The 16,518-nt window shown below is 44.7% G+C and overlaps 1 protein-coding gene across 1 annotated transcript in view; it reads left to right on the top strand.

Moving 5' to 3' along the window:
• The window catches only part of LOC126413082 (lipase 3-like), a 73,157-nt gene that overhangs the window by 48,839 nt on the left and 7,800 nt on the right, over window positions 1-16,518 (top strand). Inside the window, exon 7 of the mRNA XM_050082979.1 lies at window positions 4,581-4,665. Within this exon, the coding sequence (XP_049938936.1) occupies window positions 4,581-4,665 (85 nt within the window). The remainder of the gene's footprint in view (window positions 1-4,580; window positions 4,666-16,518) is intronic.

Raw genomic sequence — 16,518 nt, 5'->3', positions numbered from 1 at the left:
CAAGGATTAATAATAATATGAAAATCTATGAAAAAAAATCACAGGCGTTTGAAGGCCCACATAATCTAATTTCAACATAGCTGCCTGACAAAGAAACTGAAGAAAACAGAAGACATAGTCGGAGATGGATGTCAATATAATTCTGTTAACATAGACACCACTAGCAGGTATGTAAATAATTAGAGTTTCCTTATCCTTGCTCTTATGAGACTTAGTAGTGTATACAAAGGGCTCGAACAGCGTTAGATGTTGAGTAATAACTGTGAAGGACATGGACAAACCACACACTCGTGTGTAACTGTGTTATCAGCACTTGGCAGAATTTGACAGGTCCTCAGTATGGGACTCCATTCGGACAGCTTGTCGACTCATGCAATGTCCAGATCTGTGGGGCATTCGCATGTGATAGTTGCCCAATGTTTGACTACATGGGAATGTGATGGTATGCACGCTCATCGTCAATCTTCTGGGTGATGACACCTGACCACCATAAGGGAGCACGGTCGTATGGTGATACAAGGTCTTCGTAACCCATTCACATCTTCACTTGCCATCCCAGAGAACTATTGGACTCCTTGCAATATTCTGTGTGATCCTACAAATCTGGTCGGAGACTAGCAGTAGCCAGACTTGTGAAACGTCGTCCTACGCCTAGGCTGCAGTTCACACAACACATGAAATGGTGCCATGATCGGGAAGTGTGATCTGGATGAAAGGCGACACATTGGGTTCAACAATTTATCGCTGTTCTCCATTATCCCGGCTGCCGGCCGTCAGCGACTTTGGTGGTTGCAATTTTCTAGTGTTTAAGTTAGGCACAGTGGCGTCACCTCAAGCCTTATGTGTTGTACCATTTAGATGTCAACTTCATCCCAATTTCACTATCCAGGATATCAAGGACTAGTTACAACAATTGTGGGTCTGGTACCGAGCGCCACGGGTTTCGAAACCGCGCCAGACGGCATGGAACTCGATGACCACTAGATGTCTCTTCAGCAGTCGCACTGTAAGTCGTGCCTGCGCGCGCTCCTGGCCCCGAGCCTAACGTGAGGGCGCCACTGTGGAGCACATGGTCCCAGCGGCCAATAGCGACATACCCTGTCGTGTATTTAGGCAGCTGCCTCTCACTCAGTGAGCCCCACGCAGATCCTGTACAACCTTATCCTGTTCTCCCACCTCCCCCTTTTCCTCGAACGGATACGGATCCTCTCCACCTCCCGTAAACTTGATCCCCTCACCTGCTTGTCTCTCCCATCCTCTCCCACCCCAGTCCGCTGCCGCGCCTGTATTCCCACGTCCCACCTGCTCTCCACCTCTCCACTCTCCTTACCCTCTCCCAAGGTGGCTTCGCCAGCTCCTCCTCCCTAATGATGCCCTCATCCCCTCCATTTACCCCTCCTATCAACTTTGATACTCCCCTCCCACTTCCTGTGTTTTTTCCTATGGGCACCCTCTCTCCCTTCTCTCTCCCTTCCCTCCTTCCTCCCTTCCTCCCTCCTCCTCCCCCGGGCTTCCCCTACCCCCATACCTTCATTCCTCCCACCATCTCCTCTGCCATTGGCATCTCTGCTGTCCCCTCTCCCTCCCCCACCACCCTCTTCCCCTCTTGGCAGGTCCCAGGACTCACACACGTTAAGTGGACATTCGCGCGTCGGAGATCATCGCCATCAGTTTTTCGTGTGTGTGCCGTCGTGTTTGTGATTCAGTGTTTTTCGCCGCCCACGCTTCTTCGTTCACGTGTATCGTCTAAATCATCAGTGTTTGTGCACAGTGCCGGCAGTTTTTCTTGTTTTTCGTGGAGTGTGAACAGCTTCATGTTTTTTAATTATTGTATCTACTGTTTTTTAACCGCCATTGTGTTACTTTTCTATCTTCATTGGTTTTCTCTTTTATTGTACTGCTTGTGGCTGAAGAGCGGAGTAACATTTTCCGCTGCCAGCCCACCTTGTATGAGGTGCAAAATAACAATAAAGGAAAAAAAACTCAGTGAGGCAGCCTGGTATCCGCGTTGATCGGTTGATATCTCGCTTACAGACATCGTGTTTACGTTGCGTGTGCTTATGTCCCATTTATGAGTGGACATTGTTTTGAGTTCATGAGGTTACCTCTTGTGACCCCATTGCTTAATACTTTGTTGATGATCTTGGTGTCTTATCCGGTTGTCTGTCGTCGTGCTTGTCGTTCCATTCCCATTCGTCCGTCTTGTTTGTTCACGGGCCGCTCCCGTTTGGTCCCGCCGCGTTTTCGTTAGCGGCAACCCTGCGACCGTTCCTGTCCCGGTTACAACAGTGGGCTTATTTGTCTCAGGAGAGGAAAGAACGACTTTATGGCACCGTTACCGTCCGATTCATTGCATTCATCCAGGCCAGGGAAAAGCCACGACATAGGGCTCATAACGGTCTGTGATTTGTAAAACTGACTCGGTCTTTTAAGCAATGAAATAATATAACAAGCCTCTCGACCCAAGATGTTTCGTTTCGTCTTAGCCTCGCCTTCCGGATGCTTCACTTCTTTTGTGAGGCAGTGAATTTATGGATGGATAGCAATGAGACTGACACTGAGTTCTCGTAATTCGATATACTTCTACAATAGTTGACAATTTTCAACATCACATTCTCCAGAAGAGCAGGATATAGCGGAGAGTGTTGAATCTTAGGCACTTTTCAGACTTCCTCCTCTAGCCTGCTCTGCTATAGAAATTCAGCATATTTTGTGCTGCAGGCTTCTTCTGAAATTACCAAAATTACTCCTGAAACTTAACGCTTTTCCAAATGTGAGAAAATGTTTCAAGGTACAACGTGATCATATACCTAGAAACAATATTCTAACGAAATTTAAAGGTGTTTTAGTCAACAAAATCTTGTCAGTGGTGTATATAGTAGTTATCCGTCCCATTATTACTCTACTACATATTGACAATCAGTAAGTGAACTCAAATTAAGCTGTTGTATCATCAAAAACCAGTAAAAAGAAAATAGTTTGTAATTGAAGCTATTTCAGCCTAATGCAAATTTCCATTTTCAAGATAGGTAAATTCATTAAATTGAATGACTCAGGTAAAATAAAGAGCTTCAAAAACTGATGAAGTCAGTAACGCCCAGGTCCACCGATGACCCTTATTCAGCTTGGCATTGATTGATAGAGTTGTTGGATGACCTCCTGAGGAATATCGTAGCTAATTACGTCCAGTTGGCGTGTTAGATTGTCAAAATACCGAGCTCCTTCGAGGGCCTTGCCTGTAATGCGGCAAAATTTCTCAGTTGGGGAAAGATATGGTGACCTTACTGGCCAAGACCGGGTTTCGCAAGCACAAACACAAGTGACAGAAACTCTTGCCGTATGGGTTGCCGTTATCTTGCTGAAATGTAAACCTATGACGGCTTGCCATGAAGGGCAACAAAAGTAGGATATCGTCGACGTACCGCTGTGCTCCAAATTCTCCAAAGATGACAGCCAAAGGTGTCCTGATATCAAAAGAAATCCAAACCATCACTCCTGGTTGTCGGGCCTTATCACGGCGACAGTCAGGATGATACCCCACTGTTGTCCAGGGAGTCTCTAGACACGTCTACGCTGGTCATCTGGGCTCAGTTCGAAGTGGTACTCATCACTGGAGACAATTCTACTCCAGTAATGAGATCCCAGGCCCAAGACGTGTCTGGAAACGCCTGGGAAACCACCGGGACACCAGTATGACTGTCGCCCGCCGTACGTCCCGACAGCCAGGAGTGATGGTCTGGGGTACCGTTTCTTTTCATAGCAGGAACCCCTTTGGTTGTCATCCGTGGTGTCCTTATGGCAATCCATCCTGGGCTTACATTTCAGAAAGATAATGTCAGCCCGCACACGGCGAGAATTTCTACTGCTTGTCTCTGCACTTCGCAAAGCCTACCTTGGTCAGTAAGTCGTTGGATGTCTCTCTAATTTAGAACGTTTGGAGCATTATGGGCAAGGCACTCCAACCGGTTCGAGATTTTGACAATCTTACGCGCCAAATGGCTGAATGTTGCACGATATCCCTCGGGATGACATTCTATAACTTCTTTCATACCGTTTCAGAAGAGAAGCAATGCGTTATTGACTTGCTCAATTTGTGAAGCTCTTTCTCTTGAATAAATCATAGAAATTTTTCTGAAATTTTAATCATTTGTTTGTCTCTTCAGGTCTTAGAGATTATATAGCACTTAAAGGCGTAGACTCGAAAAAATTGTAAGTGCAGCACAAATCACAATCTCATGTCTAACAACAACAACAAACTGCATAAAATGGTGGAAACTGCTCATGGCGCTATCTAGTTAGCTTTCCTTGACTCTAAAATCGGTAGCTAGACTGAAGCGCTGGTTGAAAATCGACATGTTTTCGTAGCTACACAATCCACTATTTACGACACATATCCTTATTCTTATTGGGCATGTCATAGTTCTTGGTGCAGGAAAACGTTCCAGGGTAATGTCTGCCTGAGTAACATGCCGGTAACGAAAATGTGGAACAGTTGAATCTACGAAGTGCATTAAACAGGAAACAACCGAAACCTGAAACAATGACCACTGAAGTAATGACGTATTTTTCTACTGTTGCAGACTATGCTCCCAGTAATCCTGTCACACACACCCGGTGGTGCCTCCAGCAAACAGTTCATCCACTACGGTCAAGAAATCAAAAGCGGTGAGTACCTTGTGCTCTTTATCAGATATAAGTCACTAAACAAGTTGTAAAGTGGAAAGTGGACGGCAATAATCCAGCAGTAATTCTGAAAGAATTATTTTGACCAGCCACGTCTGGGAATGATTTGTCTTGCTTATCTCTCATATTTTGAACCATAAAGATTGCGATACGGATCACACTGATGTAAGTGACAATCTAACAAATAGAAGTTATGTCGATTTATTACTACGAAGGATGAGACAAAACAATGAATTCACTTATATGAGTAACTAATTCCTCGAAATTAAACTTCACAATACAATATTGTGAATTATCGTGCATGTTACTAAAAACTGGTTGCGGATCGAATACTATTAAACGCGAAATATCTTTGCGTTCGGTACAAGAAGCAAAAGATACAGAAGACTTTCTATTCATGGTAGTCACTGCCTGGATGTATCATTTTGAAGACGAAACCGTTTCAACTGTAAGTACTTTATTTATAAGAACGACCAGTATCGCAGCGTTATAGCCGCATCATCAGGTGCGATAAAATCAAGTCATGTCCTGATCAAAAAAGAGAACTGGATGACCCAGTGTTCATAGTCAGCAACTTTTCGCTATGTAGCGGACGTCAATTATAAAACAGTATCAAACAACACAGAACCCTCTCGTGTTACGCTCTCATGATAACAGGAGTTCTTAGTACATGGTGGGCTAACGGATCCCCGTATACCGAGAAAGTGATCACAACCTGCCGTATATGATCATCTGCGAGATTGCGTAAAATTAATCTGCACCGGTCCCTTATTTACTACCGCAAGCGCTCGCACTGGCTGTGTAATAACAGGCTGCATGACTTCCTCGGTATACTGACACCCGTTAGTTTACCAGGCACTGGTAGTCCTGGTATAATGAAAGCGTATAATGGGAGCGTTCTGTGTTGTTTTATGCCATTTTATAAATGTCCGCTACACAGCGAAAAATTGCTGGCTATGAACGCTGAATTACCCCACGCTTCTTTTGATCAGAACATGACTTGATTTTATTGCATCTGATGAAGTAGATATAATGATGCGTAACCGGTTTGCTTCAAATAAAGTACTTACAGTAGAAGCGGTTTTGTCTTCTATGCACAAATCCATTGCCAGAGATGCAGTTCAACGTACATGTGTAGATGAACTATGAAAATAATTCGCTTTCCGGAATGAAAAGCAACAGCTTATATTTATATAATGTTTTTATTTAAAGTTACTATTCTGACTTTTCATGCGTACTGTCAGATTTTCATGATGATGAACTTATCCGCAGATGAAACCGGTAACTAAAAATGTCAAAAGCCATACAAGATGGCCGGCCGCGTTGATCTAGCGGTTCTAGACGCTCAGTCCGGAACCGCGCGACTGCTACGGTCGCAGGTTCGAATCCTGCATCGGGCATGGATGTGTGTGATGTCCTTAGGTTAGTTAGGTTTAACTAGTTCTAAGTTCTAGGGGACTAATGACCTCAGAAGTTGAGTCCCATAGTGCTCAGAGCCATTTGAACCATTTTTGAACCATACAAGATGATCAACATTAATATAAAAGAGTAACACGGGATGCTCATTTCGAGAAACTGCGTGTCAAATACTGCAAAACTTCTAGTGGGGAAGACATCTTGCCGTGTGATACATGCGAAATTCATAAAACGTAGTCATCTGCGTTTCCCAGCGACCGACGACTACGAGGCTGCTTGGTTTAGTAAGCATTCATCCTTCATAACAGTAAGGGCTGTTCAGTGGTATGGCGCGAACCTACGTCGGGTTCTTGGAGAACTCTTATACTTGACGGAAAAGATGCAATAGAGAATTGTCTTGATGAGCGGGGCACATCTAACGCTGGATGCTGCGGACGGAAAAATCGAGCGCACATGATATGTTAGCATATCCCTCTATGGAATGCCTGTGACAGAAAAATGAAGTCTGGTGTTTCTATGGGAATCCACGTAAACCTTTTATTAAGATGACAGAGTAAGCCTTAACCGTTCTCTTCGGGGTACTCACGTTCTGATATCTATATATGTCAATATACAATGAAGTGACAAAAGTCATGGGAAAGAAATATGAACATATACAGATGGCGGTAGCATCACGTACCCAAGGTATATAAGGGCAGTGTATTGGTGGAGCTGTCGTTTCTTCTCAGGTGATTCGTGTGGAAAGGTTTTCGTCGTGATTACGGCCGCACGACAGGACTTAAAAGACTTTGAACGATGAATGGTAGTTGGAGCTAGACTCACGGAACATTCTCTTTCGTAAAAAATCATTAGGGAATCCAATATTCCGAGATCAATAGTGCCGAGAGTGTGCCGAGAATACCAAATTTCAGGCGTTACCTCTCACCAAGGACAACACAGCGGCCGACGGCTTTCGTTTAACGACCGAGAGCAGCTGCGTTTGCGTAGAGTTGTCAGTGCAGAGAGACAGACAACACTGCGTGAGATAACCGAGGAAATCAATATGGGGCGTACGACGAACGTATCCGTCAGGACAGTGCGGCGAAATTTGGCGTTAATGGGCTATGGCAGCAGATGGCTGAAGTGAGTACCTTTGCTGACAGTACAAAATCACCTGCAACGCCCCTCCTGACCATATGTATTGGATCCTAGACGACTGGAAAACTACATCCTGGTCAGATCAGTCCCGATTTCAGTTGGTAAGAGCGGACGGTAAGGTTAGAGTGTGGTGCAGGCCACACGAAGCCATGGACCAAGTTGTCAACAAGGGACTGTGCAAGCTGATGGTGGGTCCATAATAGCGTGTGCTGTGTTTACGTAGGATGGACTGGGAGCTGAACCGATCATTGGCTGGAAATTGCTATGCTTGGCTAGTTGGAGACCATTTTAAGCCATTCATGGACTGCGCGTTCCCAAACAACGATGCCATGTCATCAGGCCACAGCTGTTCATGGTTGGTTTGAAGAACATTCTGCACAATTCGAATGAACGATTTGGCAACCAAGATCTCCCGAACTGACTCCCATCGTACGTTTATGGGAAATATCCGAGAGGTTAATTCGTGCACAACATCCTGCACCGGCAACACTTTCGCAAATATCAACGCTTCTGCAGAGGACTTCCAACGACCTCTTGCGTCCATGACACGTCGAGTTGATGCACTACGTCGAGCAAAAGGAGGTCCGACACCATATTAGGAATTATCCCATGACTCTTGTCACCTCAGTGTAAATTTATAACTTTTAACGCCACAAAATCCATATCTAGTAAAATTAATATACAAACCCATTCAACTGGAGGGATGAGCCTGTTGCTTTACTGGCAAATTATCAATATTTGACTCCAGTTTATTTAGGTTCAAGCTTAAATCCGCTCTCTCAGTAATTTACAGTTTGTTGCTTTTTTTATTTTTTTTATTTTCCCTCCGAAGATTTGCCCAATGACTGGATTCGACGGAGTCTAGCTGTTATCTTCGGTTTTTCTGGAAATAATATTATGTGCATTAGTCGAATAAACATAACGAGATCACACTCCAATTATAAAACAAAAGTGCCATAATTGGAGTGTGTTCTCGCTATGTTTGTGCGAACCATGCACAATAATATTGTTTGCAGATGATCCGAAGATGACATCCAGACTCTGTCGAAACTGTTCATTTAGGAAACAAAATAAAAAATATAAAAATTGAAACATGTTATCTTAGCTGCTAAATATTCTTATTTACCAAATATCAGGTCGCCCACGCCAACATATCAGGACATTTAAATGTTGAACGTAGGTGGGAACGTCATCTTTCTGGCACTCTGTGACAAACTGGGAAACTGTGAAAATTCCCCCCATCCAATGTCTTGCTTCATTACTTTAATTCTGGTATGAGATACCTGAAATGGTTCGCAAATTTACACTGCTCCTTGGTACTGCAAGTTAACGGCGTCACATTTAATAAACATAGCTATTAGATAAGAAGTATATGGTATCCACTTGATTGAATTTTCTTCTAAAATTATATCTTAATCACCCAAAAACTCTCAAACAATCGAAAAAAGTGAGAAAAATCTTGTCAGTCGTAAGCGTTTTGACAGCCAGCGTACTTCAATGTAAAGAAGTATTCGATCTTAGTTCTCGTCATTTTTTACACGTAACTGTAGAAGTAACCTAAAGTTCAACGCGTTGCTTCGAATTTTGTTTACTGCAATAATGAGAAACTAAAGAGATTGATGCGAGCTGCCGCTCAGATTTTTAGCAACGAAACGTTATCTATGGCTGACTCAACTTATTGCGAACACACAGGGTACGTTTTGTTTTAAATGGCTCACAGATCCACGATAGCGCCCAAATATGGCATATGTTGTATCCTCGACAACGATCACTTTTCCCCTGAAATAATCCTTCGAAACATTATGTATTGTTATTTTATCCACGTTGCTCTTGTCAACAGCCTTAATGATAGTTGGTGAAGGACGCAACGAGGCACAAATACTTTTCAAATGTTTTATTTTAGTGCCTTAAGCGGTTTCGGGCAACCATGTCCATTTTCAGATTGCTAACTTTTTTAGTTACACAAATATTTTGACCAATAGCATGTCATCTGCTGCCACAAAGTAGATGGTGATTTGTTTTGCTGTGGTCCATGTGGTTTTCCAGGTCGATGTATATACTGTTGAATTCCACACAGCACACATACTGTAAATAACATGCTATAGCAGACTTCATAATTTTCTTAATGTTAGTGTTGAGCGTAACACAAATGCTACACAATTGGTGTTTCTCTTTGCTTTGTAAATCATCAAACAAACATCGGCCGAAGAACCCGAGCCAGAAGTCAAGAGGCATTTTGTCAACAATTTTGTACTACACCTCTACAGGGAGGAGATCTGCAGAGTGTACCGACGCCTTGACCAACGACGGAAGAAGAAAGCGCGATTGATGTCCTCTCTCGCCATTCTGTCGCAGTGCCGGGATGAAGGAACCACTTTGAAGTTTTCGAAATGTAAGCGTCTATTCACTACCGTCCAAGCACATCGTATCTACGACAGAATGGAACGAGCTTTTCTTCGTGAGTGAATTCATGTAACACAGAGATATTTGGCATGAACGCATGAGGAACTTTTGGACATTTTCTGTCAGCTAAGTAGCAGAATGCATCGAAACGACTGGGACAAGATCGACAGCATCACTCACAGTCGCACGCGGAACGAAAACGAGCGCTACACTAAAGCGACAGAAGAAAAAGTTTGCAAGACGCCGGAAGCAGACTAACAAGGTGTTGTCACGGACAGTAGCCAACCTCACTGAACAACAACTGACCAAAAAGAAACAGCCTGTCGTCCAAACAGGTGGGAATTTCGCTATCATCCCCAGAACTATACCTATGGAGGACATCTTTGCTAGTAACGAAGCCATCATTCGGACCCTTTCTAATGACCGAGCGAGGTGTCGCAGTGGTTAGCACACTGGACTCGCATTCGGGAGGACGACGGTTCAATCCCGCGTCCGGCCGTCCAGATTTAGGTTTTCCGTGATTTCCCTAAATCGCTTCAGGCAAATGCCGGGAAGGTTCCTTAGAAAGGGCACGGCCGATTTCCTTCCCCATCCTTCCCTAATCCGAGCTTGCGCTCTGTCTCTGATGACCTCGTCGTCGACGGGACGTTAAACAGTAACCTCCTCCTCCTCTTTCTAATGAAAGAGCGGAGGAAATACGGTTGAAACAGCTAGGATACTACGCCGAACAAAAGCACCACCTTGCCGTCTGAAAAAAGAAGAGGTACAAGCCATCAACAGTGTTAACGCCGACAAGAGTATATTGGCAATGCCTCCCTATAAGGGAAATGCGACCATCGTAATGAAGACCGAAGATTATGAGCAGAAGATCCGAGACCTATTAGATCCGACGACGTACCGAAAACTAAGCGTAAATCCGATGAAGCGGATCACATGGAACACGAATGGGTTAATCAAGGAGTCTTAATCAAGGCGCCTCATGTGCAACACAGAAGCCCTACCATCTCGGCTGTATGGATTACCAAAGATTCACAGCAGAATGTCCCATAAGACCTATTGTTATCGCTCCTGGTTCACCGACGCATAAATTGGCAAACCTCTTGACCTCTCTGCCGGCCGGAGTGGCCGAGCGGTTAAAGGCGCTACAGTCTGGAACCGCACGACCGCTACGGTTGCAGGTTCGAATCCTGCCTCGGGCATGGATGTGTGTGATGTCCTTAGGTTAGTTAGGTTTAAGTAGTTCTAAGTTCTAGGGGACTTATGACCACAGCAGTTGAGTCCCATAGTGCTCAGAGCCATTTGAACCATCTTGACCTCTCTGCTCCAGCAGCACGTGGGGAAGACTGCCACATACATAAAGGACTCAGGATATTTCACTGAGAAACTGTAGAAAATAAAACTTGGACCAAATGACATCCTGGTCAGCTTATATGTTTGTTCTTTGTTTACCAAGGTGACACTCAGTGACACTCAGGACCATTTCAGTTGCATTTTCCCGCAAGACGTCAACTTTCACGCACGTCTCACCACGAGCTATTTCACGTGGAATGGCAACTCCTACGAACATCTGGAAGGCGTCGCCTTGGGTAATCTCTTACCCCAGTTATGTCCAACTTCTGCACGGAGCATTTCGAAGCACAGACACTGGATTTGGCACCTTATAAACCAAAGATGCGGTACACATACGTCTATGATACCTTTGCTGTGTGGAGCCATGGATAGGATCAGTTCAGTGACATCCGAAGACACTTGAACAGCCTCCATGCCAACATAAAACTTCCGTGGAAGTAGAAAAACTACCCGTTATAGATGTGCTAATCACAAGGGATGGTGAAAACCTGGGACACAGCGTGTATCGAAAACCGACGCACACGAACCGATACCTTCACAAACTGTAAATCACCACTAGAGCAAGAAAAGAGGCATCATTATTACGCTCGTAACGCGAGCAACACGAATATGTGAGCCGCAGCACCTCAGACGTGAGATGCAACAACTGGAAACCGTTCTGAGGAGCAATGGGTACTTCACTAGTTATATCATAAGTGTAACTCGGCGAAGTGACACATCGGAAAAAGAATTGTCGTGTACAGCCTTTCTGTCATACATTGCCAGAGTGACGGACAGAATCGTCCGAATATTGTTCACACACGGAGTAAACACTATTTATAAACCGACAAAGAAGATCAAAAAGTGTCTCAGATCGGGAAAGGATAAAAGGGACCCACATGCAATGTCGTTAAAATACCGCATAAGATTCACATGCGGAAGAGGTTATGTTGGAATGAGTGGATGATCAATCAACACCAAAATCACAGAACATAAATGACATTGCAAGTTTTGGCAGTGGAGAAATCGGCCGTTGGAGAGCACGCGCTATGTGAAGCCGACCACATAGTAAAATTGACCGACACGGAGGTTCTGGCTGGAGATAAGAGCTACAACATCCGCTTGTTCAGAGAAGCTATGGAAATACACAAACATGATAACAGCTTGAAGAAGAAAGAAGAAAGCTTCAAGGCGAACGGATCCGGCATTCCCATGCTGGAGCGAACGACCGTTGCAGATAGCAAGAGGAGAACCGCACCGGAAATGACCACGGAAAAGCCATTGGAAACTGACGCGCCAGGTATATACAGTCTGCTGCCGCGAGATCGACAGCAATGGAGGTTGAAGCATTGACAATGCAGCCACTCTAGCTGATGAAGCGTCAGAAAAATCATCAGACGAACGTTGGTCAAAGAATCCGAGGCAGAAGCCAAAAGCAGTTTGTCAACAAGAGGTCAAGAAAGCCTTTCGCGCACTAAAAGTCCACTATTTGATCGAAAATATCCGGAGACCTATTAGTGGGCATTAATATCAGAAGTCTCCACCATTCACCTTTATGACGCTTAAACTCTGCTCGGGACACTTTAAAAATGTGGAGGAAAGGCAGCCCACTCTTCCTCAACAGCCTAAACCAGAAAGGGCGTTGACGTTGGATGCAGCGGTCCGAGAGGAGCTCTAACTGATCACAAGGTTGTTGCATTGGGTTCATATCGGGACTCTGGGCAAGCCAGTGCATGTTGTTATTCGCAAACCATGGCCTCATTGACGTTGCTTTTAGACTAGGTGCTTTTTTCTGCTGATGCAATCATTGTCTACAAACGGTTCCTCCACAGTACACAGTACATAACACTGTAAAATGTGTTCTTATTCTTCTGCACTTGGCGTTTTGAAGTACAGTCTGTGGAACACACCATAACCACAATAAAAAGAAACGTACTCTAATACCACCTCCTCCATACTTCAGTGTGGCAGCACTCATGATGGTAAGTAAAGTTGTTCAGGAATTCACCAATCCCAGGCCATTCCACCACACTGCTACAGGGCAAAGCGCAATTCATCACCCAAAATCACTCGTTTCCTGTCATCGAATGTCCAGTAGTGTCGCTCTTTACACCCACCTAAAGCATCGCTTAGCATTGGCTACAGAAACTTTTAGTTTGCAATGAGCTCCTCGACCATTGTATCCCATTATTTTTAATTCTCGATCGACAGGCACTGTGCAAACACGAGCGATGGCAGCAGTGTGGAAGTCACGACTGATACTTTTCACTGATTTCATGAGAGTTTCTTACAACTATCCTCTGCAGTGCTTGATCGTAAGGAGTTTTGCCTGGTCTCGTTTTTGCCGTGGTAGATCCTTCATGATATCTCTTCACAGCCGCATAACCAACCGTCGAGTTGGTCAGCTTTAGAAGGGTTAAAACGACCCTCTTTGTTACTCAGGACACATCAAATAATTATTCCAATTTCGAAATCATTGAGCTCACCTGACATTCTTCTGTTACTGCTTCTCGATTGTCAACACAAAACTCCCGCCTCATTTTATACCTGCGGGATCGCACCTTGTGATCTCTAGTGGTCAGTTCCGTAACACATAATGCTGTCCGGATACTTTTCGTGCCAGCTGGTGTGGCCGAGCGGTTCTAGGCGCTTCAGTCTGGAACCGCGCGACCACTACGGTCGCAGGTTCGAATCCTGCCTCGGGCATGGATGTGTGTGATGTCCGTAGGTTAATAAGGTTTAAGTAGTTCTAAGTTCTAGGGGACTGATGACCTCAGATGTTAAGTCCCATAGTGCTCAGAGCCATTTGAATCTTTTCGTGAGAAAGTGTATGTTCTCCACGGATTACGCCTTCCTGGTGTGCCTGCGGCCCATGGTCAAAGCGAATTGAAGAGCGGGTGAATGTAACAGAACCCCACAGGCAACGTGCCTCCTTGTTGCGACAAGCTTCCAGCTGTCCCCGACTCATTCAGCTAGTCATCACTGACATTAGTCGGATTTTCACTTCTCTCTCATGTCAAAAATAGTAGGTTATCGTTAATACGGTTAATGGCATAATATGAGGGGCTTTCCATAAATAATGGGACACATTTTCCTGAAAGTAGGTTGATTTTATCCGGGATTCCAGTACACCACGTTATTCCCCCATTCTCTCTGCTACAATATCCTATTTTTCAGCTTTATCTCCGTTCATTGCGACGGCCTTAAATCACTTTAGTTTGTTGGGTTGGGTTGTTTGGGGGAGGAGACCAAACAGCAAGGTCATCGGTCTCATCGGATTAGGGAAAGATGGGGAAGGAAGTCGTCCCTGCCCTTTCAAAGGAAGCATCCCGGCATTTGCCTGCAGCGATTTAGAGAAATCGTGGAAAACCAAAATTAGAATCGCCGGACGCGAGTCCAGTGTGCTAACCACTGCACCATATCGCTCTGTCGCCTGAGCCCGACTGCCTCTATGTACACATGGTACAACTCGACTGGTCGAAGTCGGAGCCAAAGTCTTTCTGCATGAATAACCTCCCCATCATCCACTTACTGCTTCCCGTTGGGTGCGTCCTTCATTGGGCCAAACAGATGAAAGGAAGGTGTGAGAACCTGGCTGTATAGTGGATGAGAAAGAACAGTCCTATGACGTTTTGTGAGCTCCTCTAGGCTCCGCAGACATGTGCCATGGAGAAGAAAAAGATCGTTTGCATTTTCTTGGTGACGAATACTCTGCAGGAGTCACAGCTGTGCGCTGTCGTCCGCGATTTTGTTGCGATGATGACCGACGTCTCGGCCAACGACTCACCGTGCTTTTGCCCACTGCCAGGTCTCTGTAAAGATTCTGCAAGCGCCTAGGAATATATGCGATGTCTTTTCCGTCAAAGAAACTCAGTGACAGCTCTCTGCTTGAAACGCACCTCCGTTACTGACGCCACTTTGAATGTTATGTGCAACACCACCACCTATCGCAACTTCATGAAACTATAGGAACTGAACAGGGAGTGTTCCACGATGTTCAAAATGGTTCAAATGGCTCTGAGCACTATGGGACTTAACATCTCAGGTCATCAGTCCCATAGAACTTAGAAATACGTAAACCTAGCTAGCCTAAGGACATCGCACACATCCATGTCCGAGGCAGGATTCGAACCTGCGACCGTAGCGGTTGCGCGATTCCAGACTGTAGGGCCTAGAACCGCTCGGCCATCCCGGCCAGCCTGTATTAAATATCTCGTCCACTGTAATTGGGCAAAGAATGGTTCTGTCAATTGTTTTCAATATACTTTTGGTTTCAATTTCTTCATGCGATTACGTGAATATTATAAAAATGGATTCAGGGATGCAAGTATGTATGTATGTTCCACATCTCCTCCTAAACCACTGGACCGATTTGAACTAAAAATGGCATACATATCATTTATTGTCTGGAAATAATCACTGTGGGAGTAAGAACCACCTACCTATCAAACGGTGGGGGGGGGGGGGGGGGGTGAGATGGGATAAAGACTGTCGCCCACTACCCGCAAATACCCATATTTCATTTATACAACATTTGAAAACAAGAGCACTTAGTGACTTGCAACAAACTACGCATATTCGCTGCTCATGCAGGAAAACTTCCGCCGGAGGTATGACTTTTTAATTTATTACTTTATTTACTATTCGCAACATATTTTATGAACAGTATTCGCATATACCACTGAATGCACCAGCAAAATTATATCATTATACGACACATGGCTCAGGTGATATGAACTCATAAACACTAAGATGTGTGAAAACTGCAACATTAGGCATGACATTTTATTTATTATTTCTTTACTCTTAACGCTATTGGCAAGAGATTTCGCAGGCATCATCCACAAATGCCACTGAATTTACCTACAACAATACATCACTGTGCGACACATATTTCGGGTGATATGACGTCATAAACGTTGAGCTTCCTGAAAATAAAACTGCAAGTCGGAATTCGCTGGATATACATCTGAAATATGTGTAGAAAGACGTTACACATACAGTATGTTAAGTATATGTGACATGTCCGTAAGCGGGCAAAGTGATGGGTGAAACACTGCTTCTAAACCCTGATTGATTTCAGTCAAATTTAGCACATATATTAATTACTAAGAAAGGAAACAGTTGTTGGGGTAAGAACCAGCAGCATCCTGTTGGGGTGGAGATGATGATTGGGAGAGAGAAGGATGGAGGAGGAGGTGCACAGACAGAGAGGGGAAGGAGGAGAGGGACAAATACAGGGAAAGGAGGACATGAACAAAGGTTGGTGGAGGAGGAGATGGACAGAGTGAGGAGGAAGGAAGAGGTTTACAGAGGAAGGAAAGAGGAGGCGATGTACAGAAACAAGGGGGAGAGGGAAAGGTGGGCAGAGAGAGGAGGAATAGAAGACGGACAGCAAAGGGGTAGGATAGAATATGCAGGGAAAATAAGACGAGAAGGTCAGAGGAATGAACTGTAAGAAGGGTGAGGAGCAAATGGACACAGAGGGGGGGGGGGGGGAGATGAACAGAGAGAGGGGAAATAGGAGATGGGCAAACAGGAGGTAGGAAG

The sequence above is a fragment of the Schistocerca serialis genome, chromosome 7 (assembly GCF_023864345.2).
Source record: "Schistocerca serialis cubense isolate TAMUIC-IGC-003099 chromosome 7, iqSchSeri2.2, whole genome shotgun sequence".
In the NCBI taxonomy this organism is placed as follows: domain Eukaryota; kingdom Metazoa; phylum Arthropoda; class Insecta; order Orthoptera; family Acrididae; genus Schistocerca; species Schistocerca serialis.
The sequence above is the reverse complement of the archived record's forward strand: the minus strand, read 5'-3'. Positions and strand labels throughout refer to the sequence as shown.